General features: G+C 36.2%; 3 protein-coding genes across 3 annotated transcripts in view; 2 read left to right on the top strand and 1 right to left on the bottom strand.

The window, feature by feature from the left end:
• atp8b1 (ATPase phospholipid transporting 8B1) overlaps positions 1–2,760 on the bottom strand; it is a 42,226-nt gene extending 39,466 nt beyond the window's left edge. The window contains exon 1 of the mRNA XM_059357920.1: positions 2,392–2,760. The gene's annotated coding sequence lies outside the window, so the exon portion shown is untranslated. The remainder of the gene's footprint in view (positions 1–2,391) is intronic.
• An 8,223-nt stretch (positions 2,761–10,983) lies between these two features.
• On the top strand, positions 10,984–20,720 carry txnl1 (thioredoxin-like 1). The gene is made up of 8 exons (XM_059357927.1): positions 10,984–11,257; positions 14,175–14,271; positions 14,754–14,927; positions 16,026–16,148; positions 17,100–17,169; positions 17,365–17,537; positions 20,241–20,345; positions 20,435–20,720. Exons 1-8 carry the CDS (start codon positions 11,160–11,162, stop codon positions 20,462–20,464), a joined length of 870 nt encoding a protein of 289 aa, XP_059213910.1. The 5' UTR covers positions 10,984–11,159; the 3' UTR covers positions 20,465–20,720.
• A 4,296-nt stretch (positions 20,721–25,016) lies between these two features.
• LOC131992188 (tripartite motif-containing protein 16-like) lies at positions 25,017–26,117 on the top strand. The gene has a single exon (XM_059357673.1). It carries the CDS (start codon positions 25,017–25,019, stop codon positions 26,115–26,117), a length of 1,101 nt encoding a protein of 366 aa, XP_059213656.1.
• The last annotated feature ends 995 nt before the right edge of the window (positions 26,118–27,112 follow it).

Here is a 27,112-nt window from a genome sequence, read left to right as displayed (position 1 = left end):
TATATATATATACATACACACAGTACTATGCAAAAGCCTGTTTTGATGAGGGAGGCTTTTATTTTGAAAGGACGAAAAGAGACTTGATCCTGTCAATCGTAAAACTAATTCAACTGAGATTATACTGTAAAGATAATGTGTTCAATGCTTTATGTTTTAGCTCCTGAAGAGGCATGAGGTTAGTTTTCACAGTAATCTTTTGTGTTTGAGTAAGTTTTGGATCAAATTAAACCTAGTAATTCACGCTAGCAAGGTCTGATACAGTAAGCTAGTTTTGCTCAAATTAATCCTCTTCGATTTCTCTCTCGTATGTTTTCTAATTGTTACTGCAGCTTTCAGTTTGCAAACTGTAACTTTATCCAACTTAATTCTCAGCTCATTGGTTTATTGACGTACGGACACAGAACTGAACGCTCGGCCGTGTTTCAGTTCAGTGAGTACTGATACACAGTCAGAGATAAAATTTAAAAATACCCAAATCGATTAAAAAATTCCACGTGATCAACAGATTTCTTCACGACCATTAATCAATCATCGATTAATTATTCCTATCCCTAGTTTGGAGATACTAAGTCATTATATTGAGATACTAAGACAGTTTTTAACAAAGTTTCACATCATTTTGCAAGTTTTCATCAGAGTTTTGCTTTAACTTGGGCATATTAGCTTCCATATAGTATATCAATACCTTTGCCAATGCATTCCTTTAACCCTTTGATGCACAACATGGGTCTTAAGTGACCCGACTAAGTATTTATATTCTATATCTTTGCAATAAATTAATTTAACCATTCAGTATTGCAGGTTTTCCTCAATTAACTTGTTTTTGATCATCATACATCCTAATTTTTTGTTTTCATTTCTTACTTTTTGAATAAAGACCCTTTTTATATCACTACGCTTCTAATGCATAAGGTCATTTTTGACCCATGTGTGTAAACTTGATGTAATAATACAAAAACTATTTTTCTTCATTAAGTATGAAAGGAAAATGGATATAATGATCTGTTGTAATAAAATAACATGGGAAATGAATGCGGGTAATTTTTGACCCATGTTGTGCATTAGAAGGTCTTTATGTTGTGCATCAAAGGGTTAAAGCAGGAGGATCAAACTTTAGTTCAGGGGACACAAACAGTCCAATTTCATCTCAAATGGGCCACAAAGCCATTATATAATATGTTCATGTAAATTCAGAAACCTAGAGGCTACATCACTCAACAGTGACTCAATTAGCTAAACTAATGCACCAGTACTAATATAACATAATGGTTATAGTGTTCTTTAGAGAGTAAAGTGTCTTTAGTTCAACTGTAGTGGGTTTTTCCCACTCTGTACTGATGTTGAACTGTATAGACGAAGAAGTGTTTCTCATTGAACAATACACTGTAATAATACAATACAAAAACGTTCAAAAAAGTTTTTCCATCAAAAGAAACACTGTTTTGCCATATAATTGACCAGAAAATACTTTCTATACTATAAATGCTGCTTAAATTAAAGATTTTTACCATTAAATAAAGTATATTTCTGTTAGAGATACGGTGTTTAGTACATTTAACAGTGAGGAAAAGTATTTTTACAAAAAACATTACAGTGATGGCTTGTATATATGATAAAGTTTATCTTTCTTACAAACACGGTGCCAGAGTATGTTATAGTGGAGTATTGTATTTGAAAAAAAATGTTTTAAAAACTGCAAAAAATACTGTTTTGGCTGATAAATAGGCTACATTTACAGTGTTTCACTGTTACTGAAACTGAATTAACCCATTTATCATTTTACGGTCTTTTAGTGTCATTGTTTAGCAGTTTTTCACCGTAAAATCTAAAGACATTTTTTACAGTCTAGGGATGGGGAAAAAACTATTTAATTAATTACGAGAATAAAGTCGAAAATATTACAGTGATTGCTTGTATATTACAGTATATTTTTGTTACAAACACAGTGCCAGAGTATTTTATAGTGGACTGTTTTAGCTGATATAGGCATACATTTACAGTGTTACACTGTTACTGAAACTGAACTAACTCATTTATCATTTTACGGTCTTTTAGTGTCATGGTTTAGCAGTTTTTTTCACCGTAAAATCTACCGACATTTTTTACAGTTTAGGTATGGGGAAAAAACTATTTCAAAATAGTTGCCCCCTTTTGGAAACACGTTTTTCAAGCCAGAGCCAACTGGGGTGACATTATTAACTAATTTAATTTAATTCCCCCCAAAAAACTAGTGAGAAAGAGCGAAGGTTGTTTCCAGAGGAAAGGTGACCTATGCAGCAGCCGCCCAGGTGAAGCAGCCATCTGCTCTCCGTTTATTTTTACTTCTTTTTAACCCCAAAACTTCAAAGCAAAACACGCAAACACATGTATATATAAGAATGGACTTACTCAGCGTCCTTCGCAGATGTATTTTTAAAAGGTGAATCGTGTTCTCAGTCGGCGTCAGGGCGTCTTGTCACCGCACCATGTTTTCCTCTTCTTCCTGCTTGTAGAGAGCTCCGGCGGCGGCTCCCCGCCCTTCTTCCCCCGCTGCCTCACCTGCTCTGCCGCGCCAAAACCTGCCGGACCGGTCCGACCGACACCACGCGCTAAAACAACAATAAATAGTTTGTTAAAAACAGCGCGTGGCATTCAGGGAGGCTGCAGCGGCGGAAAGGCGCGGAGGTGTCCTGGTCATGTGACATGTGGTAAAGGTGCGTAATTGAATTCTTAATTAAACCAGGTGGACACATACTCTGCCCTACACAGTCTAACTGCAGTAACTACAGTTTTGGTCAAAATTGAGTTGTAACTAAAAATGAACTCCTTGATGTCTGTTTTATCTCGTGACAACGTTTTATATTTTAATTTTGCTTTATTTCAGAGAAATAATGACATAAAAACCACAAAATCCAACTCAAAACAAAGCAGTAATTGCACTTACCATGGTCTTCTTTGACATTTGGATATATATACTAATTTAAACATAAAAAATAATATACATTATACGTTTATTTGAAAGGGAAATAATTATCTAGATAGTGATGAAGTAAAAAAGTGAGATAAAATTAATTTTGCTTTATTTCAGAGAAATAATGACATAAAAACACAAAATACAACTCAAAACCAAGCAGTAATTGCACTTACCATGGTCTTCTTTATACAAATTTAAACATACACATAATACAAATTATAAGTTTATTTGACAGGGAAATAATTATCTAGATACTGATGAAGTAAAAAAGTGAGATAAAATTAATTTTGCTTTATTTCAGATAAAATAATGACATAAAAAACACAAAATACAACTCAAAACCAAGCAGTTATTGCACTTACCATGGTCTTCTTTGGATATATATATACTAATTTAAACATAAAAATAATAGAAATTATAAGTTTATTTGGAAGGGAAATTATTATCTAGATAGTGATTCAGTAAAAAGTAGCTAAGATAAAATTACATTAAGACAAAAATATACCATTTCTTTATAATATTAAGTCTAAAATATGCAAATATTTTAAATACACTGATAACAAAATTTTAAAATGTTTATTCACTGAAAACAAAATATAAAAGCTGAAAAAAGACAACATTGTTGTTATTGCACTCTGTTTTTGCATTACTGTTAGGTACTATTACAGCAATGCAGTAACTACTTTTTTGGGGTCAAAGGTCAGATAAATCAATAAATAAATAAATCATCATTTTTGAGCATGAAAATAACATAATCAATACATGTAGAAATAAGTGTCATATCATTTATCTACATTTTGCTGGTCAGTTAAAACAAATTAAAAAACTTTAAAGCAAATTTTTCTGAGTTTTACCCTTTGCGTAGTTACTGCAGTTAGACTTTGAGGGCAGTATAGCTGTCTGCTGCTGCTGTCAAAAACTCAGCTTTTATGCTTTTTATTTAGGATAAATATTTCTGACTTTTTAATGATTTGTGAAGAGCATGTAGGTTGGACATGAAAGTTAACTAGTAGTAACAGTAGTTAATTGTCTAACATCAAGCTTGATTTTAAACTGTAATGTTTACATTTTAATTTAAAAATATATATATTTTAATTTAAATTTAAAATGTGGAAACAGATCTCTTAAATATGACGGAATATTAGGGCTACATTTAGAAAAAAAATTAATTATGAGATTAAAGTTGTAAATATTAAATTAATTATGAGAATAAAGTCGTAAGTATTGAATTAATCACGAGCATGAAGTCGAAAATATTAAGGATAATTAATTACGAGAATAAAGTCAAAAATATTTTAATTCATTATGAGAATAAAGTCAAAAATATTTAATTAATTATGAGAATAAAGTAAAAATATTTAATCAATTACGAGAATAAAGTAGAAAATATTGAATTAATTACGAGAATAAAGTTGAAAAAATTTAATTAATTACGACAATAAATTCGAAAATATTTAATTAATTACGAGAATAAATTCAAACATATTTAATCAATTACAAGAATAAAGTCGAAAATATTTAATCAATTACTAGAATAAAGGCCAAAATATTTAATTAATTACAAGAATAAAGATGAAAATATTTAATTAATTAATTAATTACGAGAATAAAGGCGAAAATATTTAATTAATTACGAGAATAGAGTTGTACATTATTGGTAGGCTGTTCTACTTAAAACAGAAAAATAATCCTTAATTGGAGTCCAGAGAGTTATTGAATATAAACAATGGTTAAACAAGTTTGTTAAAGATTCAGGATCGTCATTAAAAAATGATGATCTGATTATCAATAAACAGAAAGTTGCCGTAATTTTACTTTCTGGGACATGATGTATATTTTTTGTATTTTTACATAGAATTCACTGTAAATTTACATTCAAGACCATTAAGCAATTTAATAATATGAGAGATAATAATAAGAAATGACGCTGGACAGTTTGACTGTAGTCAGGCCATTCGTATACTTTAGGTATTCTCCTTTTTGTGTCTTTTTTGGTCATTTTGTGTCTGTTGTTATGTCTTTTTTTAGTTATTTTGTGTCTTTTTTGGTCATTTTGTCTCTTTTTTCAGTTATTTTGTGTCTTTTTTTGCTCGTTTTGTGTCTTTTTTTGCTCATTTTGTCTCTTTTTTTTATAATTTTGTGTCTTCTGTGTCTATTTTTGGTCATTTTGTGTCTTTTTTCTAGTCATTTTGTGTCTTTTTTTGACGTCATGAAGATGTCGTGCTCCGGCGCTTTCCTGGACTCCAGAGGGTTAAGGAATGTGTCACATGTAATATTATATATTATTGCCAAGAAACTGATGTACGGCCAATTTATTTTTCACCGACAACACCTTTGAACAACAAGGTAAAATGTTAGAAGAAAAGGAAAGAAGAGGAAACCAGAAATATCAAAAGACATTCATAAATATGATATGAAAAGAATAACGTAAAAAAAGATAGAAAATAAGCCAACATTGAATGAAACACAATAGGCAAAACAATAAAAAGTATAAAATGCTGTTATATTGCAGTGAAAGGTGAGAATAAGTAGTCCCAGATTTAATCTAAGATCTAAAATGTAAATAAAACAGAATGTGATAATCTGAAAACTGTACAAAGACAACGTTCACTATACACGGCGGACTTTAAATACAACTCTGAGTCCTGCCACATCCAGAAGTGGACCTTTATGGACCAAAAAAACAGCAGTGGACGGCTCCTCTCTCTCTGTTACAGGATGGAGAGATTCAAAAGATCCTTCTCTCCTACAGCCATCAGACTGTCTCATTCTAACAGATACTACCAGACTCACTGAAATTAACCCATAAGAACCCACGGTGACACCCATGTAACAAACACTTTAAATATTCTAGAACAAGGTCTCAAACTCAAATTACCTGGGGGCCGCTGGAGGCAGTATCAAAAGGACCAAAATTACTAAAAAAAAAAAAAGACACAAAATGACAGAAACCAAATGACTTAAAAAAGACACAAAAAAGACACACAAAATGACTTAAAAAAGACACAAAATGACAGAAAAAAACTAAATTACTTAAAAAAGACACTAAATTACAAAAAAAAGACACAAAATGACAGAAAAAACCGAATTACTTAAAAAAGACACAAAATGACTGAAAAAGACTAAATTACTAAAAAAGACACAAAATTACTAATCATAATATAAACATAAAATTATTAACTGTGATATATCCCCCTAACTTTCCTTTATGGATAACTGGGTGTGGGTTCTTATGGGTTAACCTCGGGGATAAATAAAGTAATTTTGATTTTAATTTGATTTAAACTCAACAACTTCTTGTAAATATACAACCTGTATTTGGAATTGTAGGTGTTCTGTTTTAATTTACATTTTACGCAACGTCCCAACTTTTTTATAAATGTGGTTGTACTTTAATATTAATTGTTTGTTTTGTTTTTTTAAACCTGTGAGATGAATTTGGTGGTTTGATGGTTTGATGTGGTTTTGATGAGAAGCTGATGTAAGGTGATTTGATGCCGGATGGGGCTAATGCAGACCTTTCCAGCTCTCTCTTTGCTCTGAATGCTTACATCCGGTTCATGACGTCATTTAAGACATACTGTTATCAGAGAGCCTTTCCAGATTTTACCTGAATTTTAACTTCCATTGAACTGTCTTTTAAATGCACATAATGATGTCATTTTCCAACATTACTTTTATCTGTTGTTTTATGTCTGTTTTTAACTTGTGCCTGTAAAGCACTTTGTAACATGTGTTTTGAAAAGTGTGCTATAAATAAAGATACGACAGCATTTGTTGACCAGCAGTGCCACCTAAAGAGAATCCTGCTTAACAAATATACCATTGTGAAATATAATACATCTGTTTTACCATTACACAGGGATCCTGTGGACCACTGAAAGCCCCTTAATTTAGGCCAGTTGTGGAAAAAGTATTCAGATTCCTTACTTAAGTAAAAGTACTAATACCACACTGTAGAATTACTCATCTACTAGTAAAAGTCCTGCAATCAAAACTTACTGAAGTAAAAGCACAAAAGTATCAGCATCAAAATGTACTCAAACTAAAAGTACTCGTTATGCAGAATGGACCCACTCAGACTGTTTTATATATTGTAAATATATTATTTTGATGCTTTTATGTTAGCAGTGTTTTAACTTTCTCATATAGGGCTCATTTTAACTACCTAATATAATGTTATGAGGTTTGATATAAAAACATATCTAATTTTAAATTGATCATGTTTTTTATGTTAAATCTCGACCTGAAAAGTAACTAAAGCTGTCAGCTAAATGTAGTGGAGTAAAAAGTACAATATTTGCCAAAAAATGTACTGAAGTAGAAGTATAAAGTTACATATATTTGGAAATACTCAAGTTACTGACCAGGTGTAGGCCTATCACACAATGAGGCGGAGCTCCCCTAAAAGGCATCTGATGGGAAATAGTGCAATGCTGCAACACGTGCTACATAAATAATGATATTTTAAAAATTTTATTCAAAAATCTTCAAAATCGAGGATGCACACCTTCGTGCCATGCGCAAGCCACATACGAAATCTTAGGTCAGTCTGACTAACACATCCACACACACACACACACACACACAGACGCTTCTTGCTTTTATAGATATATATAACAGTAGCCTACATTCCAACAATGCTTTTCATTTATGAATGCACCCTAAATTAGTGAAATCAAATCAAATCAAAATCAAAATGACTTTATTTATCCCAGAGGGAATATTCATTATGTCTGGTAGAATCTCTGTTAGAATGAGACAGCCTGATGGCTGTAGGAGAGAAGGATCTTTTGAATCTCTCCGTCCTGCAACGGAGAGAGAGAGAGGAGCCGTCCACTACTGTTTTTCTGGTCCATAAAGGTTTTGTGTAGCGGATGATCTGGGTATGTCAAGATGGCCTGGAACATCTTGACAAGTCATCTCTCCACCACCTTGTTACAACCCAAGTTTGAGTCGAGGGATAAGGGGAAGTAACACAATGCTGGTGTACTCAGGCAAACAAAGACATGTACTGATTAGGAGCAAATTTTACAAGGAATAACGAAAAAAGAACCTTCTTCAGGCCAACAACTGAAGTGCAGAGGTGAGGCAGTAAACAATGGGTGCCAACTCATAAAACAAACAAACTAAAACAGTCTTCCTACCTCTGTTTCCGCCCATTATCTTTCTATTCAAAGCAAACACATAGACCAGTGTGTCCAACCTGGCTCCAACCACAGAACCAGCTCTTTAGACCAGTCTGTCCTACCGCCTTCATCTCTGTGTGTGATGCTGCCTCCCCAGCAGACTGCAGCATAAAACAACACACTACCACCACAGACTGATAAAACATCTGCAGCATCTTACTACACATGTCCAGAGATCTGAGCTTCAAGAAGAAAAAGAGGCGGCTCTGCCCCTTTTTGTAGAGAGAGCGTCTGTGTTTAGGGACCAGTCCAACTTTTTATCCAGGTATACACCCAGATACTTAGAACTTGGTACCACCTCCATGTCCACCCCACAGGTATTCACTGGCTGAAGAGGGGTTTGAACCTGCAGAAATCTATGATAATTTCCTTAGTATAAATACTCCTTTAATTCTAACTTCAGGCAGGCCTGGATAACCAATTCCAACAGTGTTAGAAACTATTGCTTTATTATTATTTATCTATCTTTTTTTTTAACAATATGTTTGTTTATTACAGCACACAGTGAAAAACAAACAAACATAAAGAACAAACAAAACACACCAAACAAACAAACAAAAACTGGGCTATACTACACTACAACTCGGCTCGCAGACAAAGAAAAACACATACCGACAGATGATTCAGAAATTATATAGATACAAAAATAAATGACAGTTAAGCACCCCACATGTTCCAGTCCTATGTAAATCCTGGTGTAAATATGGTTGAAATATTCATACCAATGTATAACATAAAAGGATCCCATATTCTATGAAATATGTTATCTTTATCATGCAGCATACATGTCAGAATATATATATATATATATATATATATATATATATATATATATATATATATATATATGTATATATTCTATTATAACATTATGCCATTGTGTTCTAGAGAGAGCTTTATCTGTTATCCAGTTTAAGAGAATACATTTTCTAGCACAGAAAGTTAACGTTTTGTACAATTTCTTCTCATATTTATCAACAATAAAGCCATTTGATATCCTAAGCAACATGCATAATGGGTCACATAGCAGATTCTTAGATAAAATCCTATTCATCTCCTTCCCCACCATGTGCCAGAACTTTTGTGTATTCCTGCAGGACCATAACCAATGACTTAGACTGCCTATCTCTATTTTACATTTAGGTCATAGAGAAGAAAGTCCAGCATTAAATTTGTGTCATTGGGAAGGAGATATATGGACTCTGTGTAAGATTTTCAACCGAATTGCTTTGACTCTGTTACAGACACTCATTCCCATTCATCATCTGAAATATCTTGATTCAGTTCCCGTTCCCATGTTTCTTTTAAATGTAATGTGCCTGCAGTACTGTACTCTTTAACCCTCTGGAGTCCATCTATTTCGCATGTTTTATTTACAGCAATAACTTTATTTACAGCAATAACTTGATTTATATATCATATGTAGACAAGCTGAGAAAGCTAGTTAAAAGTGCAATCATAGGAGCTTTCACACAGTGTGACATTTCTGTTTCTAGATAATTTTTAAAATTTGTATTTTCCTTTCTACAATGATTTACTATTTTTTAATTTACATGCAAAAATAATGTTTTGTAGTTTTATTATTTGTTATTTTTTAGGCTGTTTTTGTGTGTATAAATAGTAAAACAAATTGGTACATTTCCATAGAAACCTGTGTCTTTTGTTTGTATTTTGGGTTCCTGGAAGCTTTATAGCCTACTTTTAATTAAAGAAAGAAGAAGAAAAATCTGACTGATAGCCAAGTTTGTGTGGAGAAAAAGGAGCCATGCATGTGATGTAAGGACAGACTGAAAGATGCTGAACAGAGAAAATGAATGCATAGGAAATTGACAAATTTGAACCAAAATGTCTTGGACTTCAGAGGTTTAACCCTCTGGAGTCACCAAAAGCACCAAATCATGACTTCTTCATCACATCCAGACTAGAAAACAAAGCAGCGTGGAGCCCTACTGTAAATTTACCTCTTAAGTTCTGGCTATACACTCCATGAGGCCAGTTTCAGTTTAAATGATGATGTACCAAGTAAAACTGGAGACAAGGTCAAATATATTTTGTATAAAATGATATAATTGGATGTAATCCTCTTATATGTTGTATTTGCAACCTTTGTTCACATTTGAAACATTTAAAATTCTTTATTGAGCATGATAGTGTTTTGAAAGTAAAAAAAAGATTCAAAATCACATTTTATGTTGGACTAAAGGACTAAAAAAGACGCAAAATGACCAAAAAAGACACAAAATAACTACAAAAAAGGACACAACAAAAGACACAAAATTACCAAAAAAGACACAAAAAGACACATAGTGACCAAAAAAGACACAAAATGACTTGCAAAGACACAAAATGACTAAAAAATACACAAAATGACCAAAATTGTTACGCTAAACACACAAGACACAAATAAAATAGAGTCACACTAGAATAAAAACCAGAGTTGGATGACAGGATCACACACAATCACAAGATCACATTTATGTTGGTTTTTCGTTGTTTCTTTTTGGTTCAAAATGTTGATCCAGTAAGTCAGCATAAAAAAATAAATTATTATTAGGTCATATAGGTGAGGTTGTGCTGGAAAAAAATATACCAACATGGCATTTAAACATTTTGGTGGTGTATACAGGCAGGATGAAAATGATTAAAAATGGACAAAATAGCCCAAGACTCCACAGAGTTAAGTCGTCTATAGAATTATCTATCTAGTTAATAAATGCTGGGTACGTTTTTTTATTTATCCTGTGGAGGGCAGAACATCCAGTGTCTGATTTGAACTGCCCAAATCACAACAGAAGAAGAAGAGATAGCCCCGCCCTTTCCTGTTGTCTCGGCCAATCACTGTCCACGTCCTGAAACAGCTCACTGTACTGTAGTGTGGCTCAGAGAGCAGCTAGTTAGCTAAAATACTGACAGAAAGCTAAAAACACAACAGTTCATATTTATTAAGGTCGCCCAGTTTCCTGTCCAGAACATCGCCCGGATAACCAGCTCACACCACAGACACAAACTGCACCATGGTGGGCGTTAAAGTGATCGGGAGCGACCCGGACTTCCAGCCGGAGCTAGCGGCCGCCGGCTCCAGGCTAGCCGTGGTCAAGTTTACAATGGCTGGGTAAGCATAACCACAAACGGCCCCGAGGCCGGACTGCCAGCCGGGCTGGGCGCTTTACACTCAACACAAGACTGGAAAACAATCTAAGCTCGTTGTTTAACTGTTTCGGGGGGCTGACACGAACTAGAAAGCCACGTTATCCTATAGGTGAAGCTTTAATTTGGTAAGAGGGCTATCATTAGCAGCCGTTAGCTAACTAGCACTACTGCTTACAATGACATAGCAGTATTACAGTCACGTTAACTAAGGGCGACACATTTAATCATGAAAACCAGCAACATTACCACAAATACACATGTTTAAACTCAACACTGCTGTATGTTACTCCCCATTGTAACCAGGTATTGTAAAGTTAACCTTGTGTGCTTAACGTTGCACTTTGTAGCGTTACTTTGTGCCAGGCTTTCTCTTTCTTTAGGGCTGTTAAAGTCAATCAAATGACAGCTAATCAATTACATGTTGATATTTTTTTTAAATGGAGGCCACTTCCGTTTACATCTTCTTAAAGGTTTGCTATTTTGATCTGATATCTTATATTCTTAATTCATTTGATCCCTTATTTTTAGCTTTGGTAAACTGTAATGGGCGTCTTATGGGTTGAAACAAGCATATCTCAGTAGCTAAACCTTATGTAGCTTCTGTATCTCTGTAACTACTGTATGTATTTATTAATAATCTGGGGCTGGATTCACAAAAGTGTTCTTAAGAGAAAAAAAAATACCTTTTTTTTCTTAAGAATTGTCGTATGTTTTAGGAACTTCTTAGTTTTCTCACTTAGGAAGTTCTTAGATTTTTAACTTAAGATCACTAGATCATTAATTAACTAGTATCAAATACAACAACTGCCTCTGTGATTTACTAAGAGTATATTGTAGTGTAATCTAGGAATAGGGCAGAATAACTAGAATAACAGAATAACCAGAAAAAAAAATATGTAATACATTCACACAAAAAACTACCCTGATCAACTTCAATGAACAAAATTTGTTAACACATTGTTTGAATATTAAATAAATCAAATAAATGTCAGACAAATTTGTTCAAGTAAATACAAATCAAGACTTATCTTTTCACTGTAGCTGTTTTAAGACTGCTGAGGAAGTTGAAGTTGTAAAGAAGTATGTGAAGAAATCTAAGAACTTTGTTTTCAAGAATCTCATTTGTTCTCAAGTTCTCTTAGGAAAACACTTAAGAAGAAAGTTAAGAAAATAACTAAAGATAAGATAAGAATTTCTTCATGAATACCAAATCTTCTTAAATTTTGTTTTAAGAGCAAAGTTAAGAATAAAGTGTCACTTAAGAATGCTTTGTGAATCCGGCCCCTGGAGGAGATGCCACAGTGCAACAGTAGCTCTTGGAAAATATGAATCATCAGATAAGAGATAACATAAGATATGACTTTATTTATTTATGACATATATTATAATATAGAAAAAATACAGAAGCCCTGGTGGTTGGATGTAAACAGAGATAATATTAGGTTGAACCAATATATTGTCAGGGCTATCTTTTAATTTAGAAACAATGTACAATGTAAATAGTCTACCAGAAAAGCATATTTCATCCTTATTGCTAACAGAGGATATATTATTAGAGCCTGTGTGATATGGGATTTTTGAGAGCAATGCCAATATTGATTGTAGAGGGGGGAAATTAACCCATATGGTGGCCGAATCAGGCCGATATAGTTATTTTTTGAGTTGGAAAGAAAATAGACCTTTTTTTATACGTGGATTGTGCACTGATTTTTTAACACTTTCTCACACAAAAACTTTAATAAATGATACTTAACATTCTTATCCAATATTATACATTATAAAAAACAATGTATTACACTGTCAGACATTTTTATAAATTAATTGGCTGAACAAAATAAATGGCTAAATAAACATAATTTCTGTTCAGTTTCAGTCAATTGCTGACTATTTAAAAAAAAGTATATATCTTACACCATTTCGAAATCACAAGATCAATCAAAGATTTTGTGACGGCACATATTGGACAGCACGTACACCAAGATAGATAGACACATGCATACATACATACACATTTATGATATGCCCATGATAGGCCAATATCGTCCGAAAATATATGTCAACCGATATGTCTGCCAAGCTCTATATATATTATCATGAGATATTTTTGCATTATGCCTCAAAAACAACAGCATTGGTTTGGCTATGAAAGGTAAGACTAAGACTATCAGGTACTGAAGGGATCAAGAGTAGAATTGATCATGATCAGATTCTTTTTCTTTCGTTTTGTTTCTCATCTTCTACCTCATATACAGTAAAGCATAACAACAGTGCAATAGCCCCATATTGTTTGTTTTAGTATGGGGTATGAGCATAAACTCATAAAGTTGGAACTATCAAGCACTTTTAGCTAAAAAAACCCAAACTGATGCAGTTCATTGATTATAATTGTCATTTTCTTTAATTTCATACCATTGACCCTTTATTGGGCGAAGAACCGTATTTGGTAACTTCAGCGGATATCCAAAAAAATATATATATATATTTCGATAAAAAAAATTGCAAATTTACTAGATTAAAGTGGCAAACTACAAGAAAAAAAGTTGCAGCTTTAAGAGATTTAAAGTGGCAGATCTGCGTGAAAAAAGTCACAGATTTACGAGAAAAAAGTGGGGGGGGGAAAGCAACTTTTTTCTCGCAGATTTGCCACTTTAATCTCGTGAATTTATTTCTCAAAATATTACCCCCCCTCCCCCGGGTCCGTATGTTTTTTTTTTTTTTTTTTTTTAACACATTCTGGCAGTATGTAATATCCTCCAATATTCTCTCGGGTTGAAATTTGGAATTTGCAAGTTTTTCAATGAGTGCTCTATTAAGGGTTAACTGATTCTACTTGAGAGACCAGACCAGGTCACTAAACACTCTCTCCTCTGCCTCCTCAGGTGTCGGCCCTGTGTCAGAATAGCTCCGGCTTTCAACATGTTGAGTAACAAGTACCCACAGGTCGTCTTCCTTGAAGTAGACGTTCATGTCTGTCAAGTAAGTCTGCTGGAGAAATGATTCATGAATTAATAATGAATTAAAGTTTATTTAATTGCTTTTCTCTGGAAAAACCAAGGTGCCGCATTGATAGTAACCTTTATTATTTTAGGATTATTCAAGAAATGTTAGACTAGAAGTAAAGTTCGGGTCTTAAAACTTGTGTTGCTGTATGTTTTGTTATTTTTATCTAGTGTTGAAGCCATAGAGACTAATGGGGGACATCGTCTTTTGCAATTGATTGAGAGCACTGCAGCTTTCAGCCTCAATCCTCCAGGCCAATTATGCACCATTAATGTAACATTAGGTCCACTAAAAGTGCTTCTTGTTGTCCCTGATAGGGTGGGATTTAAAGTGTTAGACAACATTATGGAGAGAGAAAAACCCAGTAAGCCAGGAAATCCAGCTCAGTGCTAAACCAACAGTTAGTTTAGCCAGTGTTTTGATGGTTCATTTAACAAAAGCATTTCTCTTTTTTTCAGGCAACAGCGGCAGCAAACAACATCTCAGCAACACCGACGTTCTTGTTCTTCAGGAACCGGGTTCGGGTGGATCAGTATCAGGGGGCGGACGCTTCAGGTCTGGAGGAGAAGATCAAACAGCACACGGAGAACGACCCGGGAAACAGCGAGGACTCCGACATTCCAAAGGGATACGTGAGTGGACAATTGTGACACCTCTCTGCTGATGGATGGTGCTTGTATGTGTGCAGCATTTAATATGAAGATTTTACATTTGCAGTCAACATTTTTTGAATAGTCCCCACTACTCTCTTGCAGTTTTTTCCCATTAATCAGTCTATTTTTTGGGAGCAATCTAGGTATGAACCTCTCAGAAAGACAGTTACAGAGTTTTTACAGGTGCTTGAAATCCTTGAAAATGCTTGAATTTAAATGTTGTATTTTCAAGGTTAAAGAAGTGCTTGGATTTTGGATAAAGTGCTTGTAAATGCTTGAAATTCTTAATGTATTTCTCTTGCAATCTGACTATATCCATCTATAGCAGGGATGGGCAACTTAAATGCTGCAGGGGCCACAATTTCTCATGGACACTATCACAGGGCCACATATAGGACCGTGCACTTAACCAGCTATGATGAAACTGCAATTTTAAATATGTTTGCAGTGCAGTAACTTAACATATTACATGCTCAAATGCATGTTTAACAGTATAAATAGGAATACAAAAGGTTTGAAGCAAATAAAAAATAACCACTTACTGTGATTTATTTTTTTTCTCAGTGCAAGAACAGCAGACCAACATTAATTGCAAGAAGTAATTTTATGCATTTTTACACTGCACTTTTAAGATTTCATGCTCAAATGCATGTAGTTGTACTGAGGGCCACTTCAAGTGAGGGTGAGGGCCGTATGCGCCCCCGGGCCTCCAGTTGCCCATCCCTGATCTATAGACTATAGATAATCACATGTTCAATGTAAAAAATAATGAGTCAGCTATCTGAAATGAAGACCGTTCCTCCTGAAAGTGTAATACCATCGCTGTCGGTATGGTTCAGTGAAATCTCCTCCTTTTAGTGTATGAAATTACTCATCTAAAACATGCAATTTATAACAGGTGTAAGATACCTTGAAAGTCCTTGAAAAATTCTTGAATTTGACCACTGAAAAAGTTTACGAACCCTGCAGTTAGTATGTACAGTATTTGTGTGTAACAGAGTGAATCAGCCAGGTGTGTTGAATCAAACCAGGAATAGACCCAGAAGTTGATTCAGTCTTTTTTTTTTTTTTTTTCAGATGGACCTTATGCCTTTTGTCAACAAAGCCGGCTGCGAGTGCCTCAACGAGAGCGACGAGTGTGGCTTCGATAACTGCTTAATCAAAGACTCCACCTACATGGAGTCTGACTGTGATGAACAGGTACGAGCTGCGAAAGGTGCAATTTGAAAGGCAGGGCCAGAGTTTTAGTTTAAAACATTTTTCTCTTGGATGACGTGTCTGGTAATAACAAATTTCGCTTTTTAACTCTAATAACCCACCTCTGCCCAAAATGTGTGACCATGCAACCACAAGAAACAATTGACTTCAACTCAATTGTCATTTTTCCCAGTCCCAAGTTTTAGATAGAAAGTCTGTCAAACACACAGACTGGAAAAATTTTAACAATTTCTTTCAATAGCCTTATTTTCAGCAATGTTATGTAATACCATATAGGCATTTATTTCCCACAAAACGTTGTCTGTCAGAGATGACCCAGACTTTCAGAAATCAAAAGAAGATTTCAGACAGAGCTGCTAAAGTTAGCCTTTATTCTGATAGCACGACCGTCACTGAGGTAATAACCTCGCAGAGGATATTCCAGTTTCGAAGAGGCCCCACAAACCCATGTAACTAGTGAATGATGTGATTCCTAACCTTCAAAGTTCCACTTGGTTACTACTGTAGTATGTCATGACAAAATTACATTCTCCGGTCTTGTGATAAGGTTAAAAAAATGCATTCTTAAATTTAAGATGATTTTATTTTGGATTTTCTCTGTAGAGTAAGGTCTATTTCACAGAAATGATTTTCTGTTAAATGCTATGTCACAGAAAATGCAACCAAATAAAGGAAAATCATTTTCTGAGTTACAAGCAGAAGGCAATATGTGTTATTTTAGTGTATTTTAGAGCTTAAGTGTCAGGGATCATCCCTCATTTGGATGTTTCTCTGTGAGGAAACGAATAGCCAAGAGAGCTATTTTAGAAACGAGTTAGCAGGATATGCTAATGTCTATGATAAGCATGTCTATGCTTACATGTTACAGCATGTTTGATCATTTGAATTTGATTGTATTTGTGTAATATGTTGCTGTCCTTTTATCTCATGCAGTTGCTGATAACCATGGCCTTTAACCAGCCAGTGAAGCTCTTCTCTATGAAGCTCCTGTCCTCAGACTTTGGTATGTTTTTTTTCTTGCAGTTCTAGACATAATTTATTAAATGTCCTTAATTTGAATTTCTCATCTGGAAGCATTGCAATAAAAATACTTTTCAGTTCCTCGAAAACGTAACATCCTATTCTTTCCTCTCCCACTCGTTTGCCCCTCCTTCCTCTCTTCTGTCATTTCTTCTTCTCTCATCCTTCTCCTTGTCAGCTCAAGCCCCAAAGGAGGTGAAGGTGTTCATTAATCTCCCCCGGTCGATGGGTTTTGACGACGCCGAGCGGAGCGAAGCCACCCAGGCTCTGGAGCTGTCGGAGGAAGACTACAAAGACGACGGTTTGATTCCTCTGCGCTATGTCAAGTTTCAGAATGTACAGAGTGTTACGGTAAGAATTACTGCCATTACTGCTGAAACATATCCATGGCAAAAAATGTCATTGAATTTGAAATGCACTGGATAATACATTTCAATAAGGCTCATCATATCCTCACATAGCAGCAACAAGTAGTCATCATTCAAAAATTAGCAAAAAAACATAGCCACCTGCTCTGGGTTTACATTAACATGCTCTTTTTTGCCTCTTTAAATATATTAAAATTCACACCCGAGTCCGAACTCACCAGTCCAGAACAGTTGAGTCTTGGACATACTTTAGTATTCCACAGACAGCTGCAGACCTGCACCAGTCATACATCCACAATGTGCATGCATCAGGTGAACACATGCAGCCACGTCCTAAAGTCTCCAACACTAGTTTAGCTGCAAGGTTGTCAGTGGTGTGTCTGCCTGGCATATTCTGTGTTAGTAGGACTGCTAATTTTACCAGCTAGTCTTTATTGATACAGTGGTATATGTTACCATGGACTGTAGTAAAAAGTGGACATAGTCACATTGGTTTGTGGACCCCAGTATTAAGGCTAAAGTTTGACTAGTGGCTTTCCCCCCTTGCTTTATGGCCCAAAAAGTTCAAATTTATGAGATTAAAGTGGCAAATCTAGGAGAAAAAAGTTGCAGCTTTATGAGAAAAAAGTGTCATGGATGTAACCAGCGATATCCTTCATCTGTCCATCGCGTTGTTCCTGATGCAGAAAAGCTCTCACCTCATCTAAATCAATACGGTGTTTTCTTCTGAATAGGCCCAATTCATGGCAATGTCTCTTCAAAGTCCGGATACTTATGATAATATGGTGATTCTGGGCTAAAACCACCAGTATTTCCACCAGTATTTCCAAATTATTTTTCAGTATTTCCTGGTATATCACCAGTATTTCCAAAGTATAATTTGATTAAGTCTCCCCCTGCAGACATGGTAAATGGTAAATCGACCTGCACTTATATAGCGCTTTTCTAGTCACTTTGCGACCACTCAAATAGATTTACACTACACACTACGCTCATTCACCCGTTCACACACACATTCATACTGGTGGCAGAGGCTACCCTAAACGGTGCCACCTGCCACCATTGGGAATTCATTCACACACCGATGAACACAGCATCGGGAGTAATTTGGGGTTCAGTATCTTGCTCAAGGATACTTCGACATGTAGGCTGCCATGGTCAGGGATCGAACCACCAACCCTCCAATCAGTGGGTGACCACTCTACCAACTGAGCCACAGCCGCCCCAGTACTGTAATAGTACACGGCATGCGGTAGCTTCTGTGGTGGTGTAGTCCCTTGAAAAACAAACACTAGCCTATTTTCCAACTGTTTTTTTCCTCATAAATCTGCTACTCTTTTCTCCTAGATTTGCCACTTTTAATCTCAACGTTTTGGTCCCAGGAGTTGTATTTACTTTTATCTCTTTAACTTGTAGTCTAATTAGACCTAATTCTTACTGTTGGTCCATGGTTCATTTTTAACATCCCTAATGAACATGTTTCAGTCAAGTCTGAAGGCTTGTTTTTATGTTTGTGTGCACAATGAATCACTCTACAATAGAGAATATTAGCTTTATTTGACTTCGTATGAACCAAATTTGAAGGCATTATTTTTTTCTAGAGCATGACCAATGTTTGGGTCAGCTGATTTTATCAGCTTATTTTTGCCTGTCACAGATATATCAGTATCAAAATAGATCGTAAAGTAGTAGTAGTAGTCCAGTAAATAAAACAACATATGATGCAGAAAAGGTTGTTTGGCTAATGTAGAAAAATGGTGTCATCACAGTTCATCCAGTAGAGTGCGCTCTGACTTACAATCTGGTAGGAAACAGCACAGAATTTATTTAAAAAGTTGCTCTCAGCAATATCAACACAGTAATGTTATTTAACACAGAACAAGAGCCTAAAGTCACTTTAGCAAAATACAGCTGATGTTAAAAGTAATAATTGAAGTGTTCATTTGCAAAAACAGGTTATCCATATCTAGAATGAATAAACCAAAACCACTTCCAAGACTTTCCCCCCTTGATTGCACAATAAAAATACACGACTAAGGAGAATCATAAAAGTTTGAGATGTGTTATCAAAAGCCCAACAGATTTCTGATTGATATTCACCATTATTCACCATGTTTTCACCAAATTACACATGATTTAGGAAAATAAAACAAAATGCATATTTCTGTTTTTGCAAATACACTCTTCATTTGCATTTTGTAACATTAGACAGCAGATTTAACAAACTACTTTTCCCATTCGGACTAAATATTGGCCCATATTTATAATGCAGTCCAGTAGGAAATCTGTCCTAATCGGCCAAATATTCTCAGTGAGAAATGTTTGTCCTACTGTTGGAACTAGAAGTAAACGGTTTCACTTTCTTTACTAATGAATTATCTCTGTTGATATAGGAGTGTCCTAACATATGCTGTTAGGAGATAGTGTTCTGATAGAGATATGCACACAAATTAATTGGAGGAGAGAGATGTGTTAATGAAAATGAGCTCATTAAAAGGTATCTGTGTATATGTGTTACTTGCTTTTAAATAGAGGTCCTTTTCTGAGGTGGAGATGTTTTTAGTCTTAGGATAGCCTCCAATGTGATTCCCACAAGGAACTATGACAGAAGATCGAGGGGTTAAAAACTCACTGGTTTAGTGTATTTATTGATGGAATTTGTCTTTTCCTTTTGTCCTTTTATCAGTTGTTCGTCAAGTCAAACCAAGGAGACGAGGAGACGACAAAAATCAACTACCTGACGTTCATAGGCACTCCAGTACAGGCCACCAACATGAGCGACTTCAAGAGGGTGAGGACCAGTTACAGCGACCAGGATTCATTTATGTTCAGGTTTCTATGCGAGTGCGTTCTCCTTATTTTTATTCTGTTGCCATGTAGGTTGTGGGAAAGAAAGGAGAGAGTCACTGAACAGGAGAACCAAGAGGAGGAGGAGAAGGAGAAAAAGAGGAAGAGGAGGCTGCAGATACACCCCAGGACTTTCCCTCTGCCAAAGTTGCCACACTCTGCTGTCGCACACACACATACACACACACACAGAGCCTCCAGCTGACCTCCTCAAGCTCTGAATGAATTCTCCGTATGTGGAGACTCAGTCTATAAATCATTTGTATTGTAATTCTGATGAAACTCACTGTAAATAAAACACAATCCTTTTTCAAAGGCATGTGCGTCGTGTCTGCTTTCTGTGGGGACTAGTTAGAGGGGGGGGGGATCGATACAGCATAGTATTGCGATATTTTGCATGGAAATATTAGATCGATTCATGGACACCGTCAGCTGTCAGTGTTTTCACCATTTTCCTGAGGCCGTAGCAGACTTAAATGCTGCAGTTGTTGTTGTCCATCATATCAGTTCAGTTCAGTTCAGTTTGACTGAATACTTTGTTGGTCAGTCTGTAGGTTTGACTCTCATTGTGGAGAAATAAAAAGACTGAAGTGAGAAGAACAGACTGATTTCCTGTTATTGGACAAAATAATTCTTGATTGAATTTATCGCAATAAGATCATCTGAAGCGGTTTTACTGAGCAGGCCTGCCAGCCTGCTCAGTAAAACCGCTTCAGATGATCCAGAACGCGGCGGCGCATCTGGTCTACAACCAGCCTAAAAGGTCACATGTCACTCCGCTGCTCATTGAGCTCCACTGGCTACCTGTTGCAGCCCGCATCAAATTCAAATCTCTAATGCTGGCCTACAAAGTTGTCTCCGGTACTGCTCCTACCTACCTGAACGCCCTGATTCAGACATATGCTACCTCACGACCGCTGCACTCTTCCAATGAACGGCGCCTGGCTCTGCCCCCCGTTGGTCCAAGGCAATCCAGACTCTTTGCACTTCTTGTTCCCCGCTGGTGGAACACACTACCAGTTCCTACCAGAGCAGGGGCGTCCCCCTCTACCTTTAAAAAAACTCCTGAAGACCCAGCTCTTCAGAGAGCATCTTCTCTCCTAGACCACATGATAAGTCTACTCCTCAAAGAATTGTCACTAGCACTAATAGCTCTTATTGCACTATACCTTGATTGTTTGCTTTTACTCTTCCTGTAAGTCGCTTTGGATAAAAGCGTCTGCTAAATGACTAAATGTAAATGTAAATGTAAGATCGCAATACTCACCATATCGCAAAATGCTTAAAGTGGCAATAATATCGTATCGGGATAAAATCAGATACAACTTGTTTGCATTTATTTTGTCCCGTTTTCTCAGTTATGATCCAGTTTCTCTTCACTAGTCTTCTGGGTTTATCTGATCAGTCAGTAGTCGTGTTTCCATCAGCACATTTCAATGTGTTTTTTGAGGATTCACACAAGAAAAGCTTGATGGAAACACCAAATTTTTTATACAACTCTTAAAAAATTAGCATAAACGTTTTTAAGCTCCTTTGAGGTGATAGACTGAGAATTTGATCTTTTTTGACAAAACCATTTTTGATTGAATTTAATTTTGTGGGCACAAAATGCAGTTAAGCAGTAAAATCACAATATATTGTATCGCAATACTCACCATATCGCAAAATACTTAAAGTCGAAATAATATCGTACCATGACTCAAGTATGGGGATAAAATCGTATCGTGGGGCCGATTCCCATCTCTAGAACTAGCTGGAGTATTAATTTTTCCATTTCTTGATTACAGCCGCTCCCCAACAATAGGAAAGTTTTCTAACGCACCTTTGTTGTAGATCCAGACACCATCCATTTCTTGTTTGAAAGTATTAAATACGCGCAGATATCCTACAAAAATCTTTTCAGCCAATGCAATAAACTGTTGATACTACTACTAAAAACTTTGCTTATTGTAAGTATTCACTCATTCTGAATTTGATTTCTGCAACATGGACCAAAAATGTGACACCTTTACCACTGTGTTACATCACCTTTTCTTTTACACTTACTACTTTAGTCTTTACTACTAAAAACGTTGCTTATTGTACAGGTGCATCTAACTAAATTAGAATATCATAGAAAAGTTTATGTCGGTAATTCATTCAAAATGTGGAAATGACATAGATCCATTACACACAGAATGAAACATTCCATGTTCTAATAATTTTTCTTAGAGTGACCTTTCAATAAAGACGATCGGATTCAGAGTATCAGAGTTTAAGTTGAATTTAATATTCTTGTACAAGAAGGAGCGTTTCACAGTGCAACACAACAAGTGAGGTTACAGAGAAAAAGGCTCAACCTAAAGAGCCTGAGCAGTTGGTTTATATGCTTTAAAAAACATAATTCTATCATGCGTTTACTAAGATGTTAATCAAACGCTGTCTCTTATAGCTTTTTTGTCTGTAGCCAGGGGAAAACCTCTGAGCCCATCTCTGTCCCTAAAGATGTCATGTGTGCCTCCCTTCTCTACAAAGTTTGACCCTTATCTGAACCAGCCAGCTTGAAAAGAGAAAGTCCCAGTGGAGCGCTGAAGCCTTATCTCAGACATGGAGCTGGCTGGACATATCCAATATACTCCTCGAATCCATTAGGCCCACCCGAGAGCACATTAAACATTTCTGAGCACACACAAAACATGTCCGAGCATACATTAAACATGTCCAAGAACACACTAAACATGCTCCTTAAAAATATAGCCAGCAGAGAAACATCTCAGTTGATTGACTAAAACTATCCAAAAACCGCAGACTAATGTAATTTTTATAACACGTCTTAATTTATTTAATTTCTTCTCATAATAATCGTTATGGCTTACATTTTAAAAAAAACACCTAAAATTAATTAATTCATTCTAATGTATTGAGATGCACCTGTCAGTACTCTCTCATTAACAATTTGATTTCTGCAACATTAACCAAAAAAGGTGAGACAGGCACATTCACCACTATGTTACATCACCTTTTCTTGTGTTTAGGAGCTGATGACGTAATTGTTGAATATTTATCATTCTTGCACAATGTACAATTTTAGAAACTCAACAGTCTGGGGTCCCTGTTGACGTATTTTGAGCTTCATAATACGCCACACACTCAATGGGGGACAGGTCTGGACTGCAGGCAGGTCAGTCTAGGACCTGCAGAATGTAAAATGGCATTGTCTTGATTAAATAAGCAGGACGTCCCTGGAAAAGACGTGGTATGGATTCCAAAACTTGTATGTACCTTTCAGCATTAATGGTGCCAACTTTGACAGTTACCCATGATGCCATGGGCACAACCTGCCACCATACCAGCACAGATGCTGGCTTTTGAACTTCTTCTGAATCTGGATGGGCCTTTTCCTCTTTAGTCTGGAGGAGACAATGTCCATGATTTCCTGAAAAAAATTGAAATGCAGACACACTTTCCACTTTGCATCAGTCCATCTCAGATGAGCTCAAGCCCAGAGAAGTGGGCAGCGTTTCTGGATGTGATCTGCATGGTAGTAATGTAAAAAAGTATTAACTGACATACAGCTTTGTGTTGACTTATTGTTGATGTATTGTGTCTAATCATGAGTTACATATTCTGTTTACTGATTAGGAGGGCCTTCCCTTTACTATTTGTCTCTGTCCATTGACGGGCGTTTTAAATGAATGCTGCTGTGGCTTCATGTGAAGGACGGGCTCATAAAGCACCAGGGCCAAAGGTAACATTAGAGTGGCTCTGCAAACATGGGTGACTGGAACGGATTTGTTTGAGTTGCCCTGCACCTCAGGCTGATATCTTATTTTCTTTGACTACAGTAAAGGTACTTTTAACACACACCATGTTGTACAGGTGCATCTCAATACATCAGAAAATGATAGAAAGTCGACTTCCAGTAGTTCAAGTCAAACAGCTCCAACCAAGTATTGAGTCATATAGATGGACATACTTTTCAGAGGCCAACATTTCCATATTAAAAACACTTTTTAAAATTGGTCTTTTGTAATAGTACTTTTTTTTAGACACCGTATTTTAGTTTTCATTAAATGTAAGACATAATCAATATAATTAGAATAAATTCAATGAATTAAGACATGAAATGTTTCACTCTGTGTGTAATGGATCTATATTATGTGTTATTTCCACTTTTTGAATTGAATTACTGACATAAATAAACTTTTCTATGATATTCTAATTTATTGAGATGCACCTGTAGTCTCTTCCTCTCTTCCAGGAATGAGTTAAACCCTCAAAGTCCCTCCCTCTTCTGCCTGCTCTCAAATATCAGCCAATCCCCTCAGTCCACGTATTTCCTCCTTCCTGTTCCCTCCGCTGATCTGCAAGTGTACACATGTAGATAACCAGCATGCTGTAGAGTGCAAGAGCTGGCGATCCCTATTTGCTGCAGATCAGCAAGCAAACTATGTGTGGAGAAAAATAACCGGTTTTGTTAGATCAGAGGGTGGTGGTTATCAGGAAGTGAAAATATCAGACTGTCTCTGAGAGGTGAAGTGACGCAGCAAGGAATTAAGATGGACCAGGAAAAGCTCTTATTCTCTGCTCCATGGATGAACATAAAGGTCATGACACAGTTTCAGCTGCAGCAGAAATGACTGAGAGGCAGAAAAATCTTGGGGTGAGTCGACAAGAGATCCAGCAGAGGATCCAGAACAGAGAGAAAGATGTGAAGCTTCTTCTGCAGGAGGTGGAGGCTGTCAACCGCTCGGCTGATAAAGCCGTGGAGGACAGTGAGAAGATCTTCAGAGATGCAAAGCACCAGATCAGATCTCGTCAGAAATCGGAAGTGACTCACATGAACAAGCTTCAGGAGAAGCTGCAGCAGGAGATCACTGAGCTGAAGAGGAGAGATTTGGCGCTGGAGCAACTCTTACACACAGAGGATCACAACCAGTTTCTCCATGATTACATTATGCTGTCACGTCTTACTGAAGCTACAGACTCACCCAGCATCAATATCCGTCCTCTGAGCTACACTGAGGATGTGGCAGCAGCTGTGTCAGAGGTCCAACATAAACTACAAGACGTTCTCAGTGAGGAATGGACCAGGACCTCGCTGACAAGGACTGGAGATGTTTCACCGCCACAGGCTGAGCCCAAGACCAGAGATGACTTCCTCAGACATTCATGTCAAATCACACCGGACCGAAACACAGCACACAAACATATGAATATGGATTATTGGAATAGCTGTAAGGTAGCGTTCCAATTCAATAGAAATCCACATTATGATCACCCAGACAGTTTCACAGATTGGTGTCAGGGTTTGTGTCGAGAAGGTCTGACTGGGCGTTGTTACTGGGAGGTGAAGTGGGAGGGGAGAGGTGTATTTGTAGCAGTGGCATACAAGAGCATTAACAGAAAAGGAGATGAAAGTCTATTTGGACACAATCACAAGTCTTGGGCATTACAATGTTTTCCTGATGGTTATGAATACAGACATAACAACATCATAACTCCCATCTCTGGCCCTCAGTCCTCCACAGTTGGAGTGTACCTGGATCACAGTGCAGGTACTTTGTCCTTCTACAGCGTCTCTGAAACCATGACCCTCCTCCACAGAGCCCAGACCACGTTCACTCAGCCTCTCTGTCCTGGATTTGGTTTGCATGCTTATGGAGCCTCTGCTGTAATCTGTAGAGCTCCAAACACAGAAGAGGAAGAAGAAGAACAAGAGTCCCTGTATTCCTAAGTAAGGTTGTAGGAGACCTCTGGTGTTTAAAGAAAAGGGCAGTGGAATGGGATTTAAAATCTTACTAAGCAGAATACAGTACCAATTGATGTTGTCAAATAGACTTCTAGGAACAATCATTCTATTGATTATTGATCATCTGTGTGGTCCATAAAGGCTTAGTTCATTTGTTTGTTATATGTTTGTATTGTTGGTGTAATATTTTAAGCTTTGTTTTGCTGCATGTATAGAAGCCAATCAGTCTTAATTGAGAGACACTTTAAGTCTTTTTTATAAATCAAATATTAAATAAAGATGAAGTTAAAACCTTTTTCTGAGTCAATCAATAGCAGTGGTGGAAAGTGACTCAGTACATTTACTCAAGTACTGTATTTTTGTACAATTTCGAGGTATGTGTTTACTTGAGTATTTCCATTTGATGTGGCTTTGTACTGCACTTCACAATATTTTGAGGCTAATATTGTACTTTTTACTCCACTACATTTAGCTGACAGCTTTAGTTACTTTACAGGTCGAGATTTGACAAAAAAAATATCAATTTAAAGTGACTAGACATTTTATTAATTTAAACTACATAATGGTATATTTAGTGGTTAAAATGAGCCCTGGCTTGAGAAAACTGCTGTTTACATTATTGCATCAGTAATAATAAAATGATCTATTTTTTAATATATTATACAACCTGAGTGGGGTCGTTCTGCACAACAAGTACTTTTACTTTTAATACTTTAAGTACATTTTGAAGCTGATACATTTGTACTTTTGCTTCACTAAGATTTGAATGCAGGACTTTTACTTTTAGACGAGTAATCTCCCATTGTAGTGTAAGTACTTTTACTTAAGGAAGGGATCTGAATACTTCTTCCAACACTGATCAATAGACTTTTTTAACATTGACCCACTTCCCTTTCCAAAATCCCCTTAAACTGAAACAAAAAGTATTTTATATTCCCTACTTATTCAACATGATTGAGTTGAAGCGCTTTATAAATCTA

Source organism: Centropristis striata, chromosome 19 (genome assembly GCF_030273125.1).
Source record: "Centropristis striata isolate RG_2023a ecotype Rhode Island chromosome 19, C.striata_1.0, whole genome shotgun sequence".
NCBI classification, from domain to species: domain Eukaryota; kingdom Metazoa; phylum Chordata; class Actinopteri; order Perciformes; family Serranidae; genus Centropristis; species Centropristis striata.
Note: the sequence above shows the minus strand (reverse complement) of the source record. Positions and strands in the feature narration are given on the sequence as shown.

What these genes read in the sequence shown, in the direction of transcription:
- txnl1 (XM_059357927.1), top strand. Translation starts at nt 11,160, where the DNA reads ATGGTGGGCGTTAAAGTGATCGGGAGCGACCCGGACTTCCAGCCGGAG. An exon ending in CCGACATTCCAAAGGGATAC is followed by an intron (nt 14,928 to 16,025) that starts GTGAGTGGACAA and finishes TTTTTTTTTCAG; the next exon opens with ATGGACCTTATGCCTTTTGT. An exon ending in AGTCTGACTGTGATGAACAG is followed by an intron (nt 16,149 to 17,099) that starts GTACGAGCTGCG and finishes TATCTCATGCAG; the next exon opens with TTGCTGATAACCATGGCCTT.
- LOC131992188 (XM_059357673.1), top strand. Translation starts at nt 25,017, where the DNA reads ATGACTGAGAGGCAGAAAAATCTTGGGGTGAGTCGACAAGAGATCCAG.